Consider the following 5,656-nt stretch of genomic DNA (forward strand, 5'->3'; position numbering starts at 1 on the left):
TGAAACGAAACAAACTAAATAATTTTCTGTTCGTAACATAAAAATGTTGAGATACAATTTTAGGATTGGTAAAAAACAAATAAAACTATACACTAGGGGGGACAAGGGGTCTCCATCATACAATTATATTTTCAGAAGATCGTTTTATATCATTTACATCTGTGTCAATGTTCGCATAATAAGAAAAATTATATATTTGTCTATATCTGAACCAAGAGGTAACAATGACTATTTGTCGTTCTTTGCCCCATATATAAAACTGTTTATGTAAATAATATCTGAAGTTGAATTAAACATGCTTTTTATGCACAAAATATTTTTTTCAATAATGGTTTAGAAAACTTAATAAATTATCATAAAATATAAATGGGGTTCGTACTTTTTGGAAGAAAACAATTTAGATGAGAGTTATTGAAATTAAATAACCAATGGTCAGACTACAGAAGATAGCAATTAGTGGTTTCTGAGTGCATTAACAATACAGTAGTTCCGACCTCAAACTGAAGTTCAGTTGGGCGAACATCAACTTTATTTTGACAACATAATCTTAATGACCCTCAAATAAGTTTCTTACACTTAAAGAGACACAAGGGACTGTAAGCGTAATTTCAAGCGACCCTTCTAATAAAGATGGCAATGCCCAATTCACAACTGTACCTTTAAAAGCGCTGTCTGATAAAATGTTAATTAGATACCCAAGTTTTTTGTTTCTTTAAACTGTTTATTTTCATTTGCGGTGTCTCTGCGCGAAAGTGACTTGCGAATTTCTTGCTCATTAGAAAAAATGAAGAAATTCACAGAAATAAACAATTTTTGAGTCAGAAATACGACCCTATGTTTGATTAGATTAAGGTTTCAAGGGTATCGTAGTAAATCGGCCATCCTTGCATGGAGACTGGAGAGTTACTTGAAATTACGCTAACAGTCCCTTTAACAGTTCTATTAAACATACAGAGCATACTAAAGTAATCTTCTAAAGTTATCAGCACCAGGAAGACAAAAATCTGCATTTAAAATTAATAATAAAGTAGAATTTTATGAGTAAATCTGAGTATTAAATATTAGTAATAAGTAAAAATATTTCTCTGAAAAAAATACAAAAATTGCATGAAAAAAACTAAATAATTAATCATTGATCTAATTCACTTTGAACTGAATAAAGAGATTGTTATCATCTCATTTCACTGGAAGCTCTTTTACTGCGAGAGGAGTCGGAGACTCATAACCTTAAAAACGTAGTATTTTTTATTTTTCCTAAATCTGGTCACAACATAAATTTTTAGCTTTTTAAGATTTTTGACTTATGCTCAAAGAAGTGGTTGTAACACAAAAAAAGCATGAGATATAGAAAGAAAAAATTTACACCTGGAAGTAACTGAAAATTTTAGCGTTTCGATGACACCTTGATTGTGAAATTTAAACGAAAATTTCTTCTCCCTCAGTACCAAATACCCATACTGCAAAGTTTTTGCGGGACAGTACTTCTGGAAAATATTCTTAATGAACACTTCTCGAACGTATTCTCGAAAAGATGAAAGGATGAATTTTTTTTGTCAATTGAAACAACAATCAACCTAATATTATAAACTTGATGAGAAACTCAAGTATAAAGAACTCAATAAAGGAAACTTTACAAAGAGAAACTCAATATAACAAGCCAGGTTGAATCGATTAAAGCACTAACTTTGCACAGACATTTATTTTACATTATTATTAAAATACAAACTGAGGATCAACCGAAGTTAATCCTGGAATTATAGATGAAGATAATTCTCCCCCTGGAGCTACTGGAGATTTTATCGACCTCTCTCCTCTGATCCTTCATCAAGACTGACCCTCTTTCGGGGCACAAAATGGACGTTCAGTTTGCTTTCTCTGCCGACGAAAGCACCGTTATCCATGCTCTCCAGATAAGGGTCACGAGGGTTCAATTCTTGGCTCCGTGGAAAATTCTGTCCCCTGTTGGTAACAGATGCAAAGTAACAGGTTAAATCATTATTATTTGTTTGTCCAGTCCTCAACTCATGATAAGACTTGGCTTGGGTTGAATGAACTAGGATATAGTTATACATCCTTGGTGGTGAAGATATTAAGTTTATCTTGATTTTGACGATATTTATTCTAAGAAGAACTTTCATGCAAAAATTAGCAAATGATGAGTCAAAATCAAAAAAATATCGTTTTCCGGGTAAAACCTTGAAAATCAGTACAATTTAAGACATTATCCATATATTCCGCATAATCCATACAATTTTTTGGTAAAGATAAAAAAATCCGTACAATCCTACATTTTGACCACCCTGAAATATGACTTACTAATTATTTTCTTGTTTTTGACTTAAAGGAAGTCACTCATTCTTAATTTATCCTCTCAAAAAAACTGTATATATGTAACTTCTCATGAGATTTACAATACATATATCATTTAAGGTTACACAACACATGACAACCTAAGAAGAAAAACGATAAATATAATAAGGATTATATCAGACTAATAGGACTTTTGCAAACTATAAGAGCGAAACAGGAATAAACCCCGTACTGGCAAACAAGGACAAAGGGATTTCGATCATAAAGACTTTTACAGACGAAATATAGTCCAGTACTGCCAGGAACTACTTACTACTTAGGACTGCACAGACCTACGATTATGTGACTTAGTGGACAAATATGAATAGTGGATGTATTACAAAAAACTGCTGTAGACTGTAAAAGGAATCTGTGATCATAATACATAGTGAATATGACTAAGCCAGGGACTAACAGACACTGAAATACATGAAATAACAATAGAAGAACAAAATTTTTTTGGCGCTTAGCGCACATTGTTTAATTAATTTTCTTATTTCATTCGTTTTAAAGCTGTTAAAAGTATGTTATTTTATTGCCATAATTTGGTATATTATTGATCACCAAGCCAACTCTTCAACAATTAAAAAATGCTGCTTTTTTACATCAAATCCTGAAAACGGCGCTTTATTTTTTAAACATTTTTGGACAAGGTTGCTAACCACCTTGAACCCCCCAATCGCACCCCTAGCCCCTCAAGGTTGTGTTTCACCCGCTCCTTACAAAAGTCTAGTAGCGCCACTGAAAATACTACCATAAAATTATTTCCATTTTCCATTAAACAACTAAATTCAGCGCAAATACCCTGAAATTGTTAAAATATGATTTTTTTCGTTTTTTTACAAGCATACAAAAGAAATCATTACCTTTAGTGTCATCAGATTTATTTGTTTTAGCTCTAAGTTCACCATCTGACCCCGCACTAGAGTGACGTAGTCGCTTACCAACAGTTCGCTTGTTGAAACTAACTTCAGAATCGGATGAATCCCATCTATTTTGAGATTTGAGCCCGGCCAGTAGACTAGCGGGAACTATGTCTACCTTATCACCGTGGTGGACACCAACGTTCACAAGATTAACCCCACATTCATAGGTTTTTGGCAGGGCAGAGTCTATCTTGAAATCCTCGAAATTATGATTGAGCAAGGTTCCTGAAATGGCGGGAACTACAGTTTGAGACGGTTCTAAGTATTTTGAGAAATAAACCTCTTTATTTTGTTCAATGGCAAAGTCGTGTGAGTTCCTGGTTCGGTGGTTTTTGCTTGCATGAGAGAGAACGTGTTCCTTGGACCAAGCTCCGTAATCACAAACAGAACATTTATATCTAAACATATTAATGTTAAAAGATGATTTCATGAACTTTTAAGTTATGCAATTTTTTTATGTTAATACTCAATTCCCTTATTTCCCTCTTTATTCTTCCATCACTTCTTTGTTACCCTTTATCATTTCCTTTTTATTTTAAAGGGATATGTTTTTTTAAGTATTCCCTTACTCAGCTAAAATTTTTCCCACCCCAGTATATTTGGTATGGTTCGCTGAATTAGGAAATATGTGATTTTTGTGTTTAACGTATAAAATAGAATAAAGCTTGTATTCAACTGTACCAAATTATTTGTTCAAAATATACGACATGATATTGAAAATCTACCTATATAGCTTGAGATGTGTGGTTGCCACGTGCTGTTTAGCCAGAAAGGTTCCTCTAAACCGCTTATAGCAGATCTTACACTGAAGATGCCGTCGATTAATGTGCTCCATGATTTTTCTGTCAACTTCCTCTGGAATATTTTCCAACTCCCTAGTATGCTTCATGACAGATATCTGATCCCAGTCCAGCCCGGGTCCAATCTTAGTTTTAAGCATCGGGCACACCTGGTCAGTACCAACTAGTCTACAGATATCTTCTTTGACAAGGTTTAGTTTCTTTATATCTACACTAACAGATTTCACGGGAGTCACGCTGTTTTCCATCTTTCCATCTGGGAGGACGGAGGGTTCAGGATTCAGGGGAATAGCTGAGTGTCCTAGTTTATCAACCACATGCAATACTCCTTTGGGACCTTTAAAGGAATTACTAAATACAGCATCTCGTTTGCTATCGACAAACTCGATAGTTTTCTTGTGAGACTGTGTCATATGTCTCTTTGCACTTTTCCATGACGTAAAGTGAGCTTTGCAGAACATACAGGGTAATCTTTGAATCAGATTTTCTGAAGAATCGTCGTTCTTCGGGACTATCTGAGTCAATGGTTTCTGGTTTGGTTCTACTTTCTCTCCTTCTTCTTCATCGAACCTGATCACAATATGATTATCAACAAGTTTCTGTTGGTTTATTTTCCCGTTCATATCCTTTACTGACTCCTGGCCCTCAGAAACCTTCCAGGTTTGGTAGAGAGCATTCTTGGTATTATATATGGGTTCCAGTAGTACTCTTCTCTCCTTTGGTTCTTCTGTCACATTCGACTTATTCGTTCTGTAATAGATATTGAAAATTAAATGGAATAGCCAACTTAATTTTCGGTCAATTTGAAGAAATTCATAAACGATCACATAATCATTATCATTATCATTAACTTTAAGATGGTACCGGACTATTTTTGTCGCTTAATTGAAAAACTGCAAAATCATTACTCATTCAAATTTTTTGGGTACAGTTTAAATTTTATAAATAAAAACTCAGTTAGAATTAGATTTAAATTACACTGTGAACCTGTAATCTTATGAATGAGACTTAAGCTCCCTTCTATTTCAGAACCAATAAAACTAGCTCAGTTTCGAGCTGAATGCGAGTTTAGGGGAATGTTAAGATGTTCAAAATGATTTTAATTTCTTGGGAAGAAAAGAATATAAGAATAATTAAAATAAAAGATTTCTGTATTACCTGTACCCAATTTATAAAAATTCATAAAAATAATAATTTGTAAAAAAATTAAAAACCCAAGGAAAAGAACCCGTGTCAAGTAAGACATTTTGTAATATCTCTTTCAATATTAATAGCAGCCGGTTCTATTTTTGAACGTAGACTCATATAATTTGTTAGGAGCAGGATATGAAGTCAGATTGTCGATATCTCTTTCCGGAGTCTTGGAACCTCTGAAAAGTGACCTCCGTCGGCTCCGATTTTTTATCTCCGGCCTCGTTGGACATAAATAGCCCATTTTTTAAATATATACTCCCAATGACCCCTAAAATACACAAAAAAAAAATTATTTTTTTTTATCAAGTTTTTGATGTCAAAACAGGGTGTCAAAAATTGCTTTTTTTTTGATTTTTTTTTAATTGCAAAAAATGACAAGTTCTGATA

The 5,656-nt window shown here is 33.6% G+C and overlaps 1 protein-coding gene across 1 annotated transcript; it reads right to left on the reverse strand.

Moving 5' to 3' along the window:
• Positions 1 to 432: 432 nt before the first annotated feature.
• On the reverse strand, positions 433 to 4,852 carry LOC111709697 (uncharacterized). Its single transcript, XM_023483567.1, has 3 exons — positions 4,001 to 4,852; positions 3,216 to 3,673; positions 433 to 1,226 (listed from the first exon to the last, which is right to left on the reverse strand). The coding sequence occupies exons 1-3, from the start codon at positions 4,696 to 4,698 to the stop codon at positions 1,177 to 1,179; spliced, it is 1,206 nt and encodes a 401-aa protein (XP_023339335.1). The 5' UTR covers positions 4,699 to 4,852; the 3' UTR covers positions 433 to 1,176.
• Positions 4,853 to 5,656: the final 804 nt, after the last annotated feature.

This window comes from Eurytemora carolleeae, unplaced genomic scaffold (genome assembly GCF_000591075.1).
Source record: "Eurytemora carolleeae unplaced genomic scaffold, Eaff_2.0 scaffold992, whole genome shotgun sequence".
In the NCBI taxonomy this organism is placed as follows: domain Eukaryota; kingdom Metazoa; phylum Arthropoda; class Copepoda; order Calanoida; family Temoridae; genus Eurytemora; species Eurytemora carolleeae.

What these genes read in the sequence shown, in the direction of transcription:
- LOC111709697 (XM_023483567.1), bottom strand. Translation starts at nt 4,698, where the DNA reads ATGAACGGGAAAATAAACCAACAGAAACTTGTTGATAATCATATTGTG. An exon ending in ACACATCTCAAGCTATATAG is followed by an intron (nt 3,674 to 4,000) that starts GTAGATTTTCAA and finishes TAATATGTTTAG; the next exon opens with ATATAAATGTTCTGTTTGTG. An exon ending in TAAATCTGATGACACTAAAG is followed by an intron (nt 1,227 to 3,215) that starts GTAATGATTTCT and finishes TACGTTTTTAAG; the next exon opens with GTTATGAGTCTCCGACTCCT.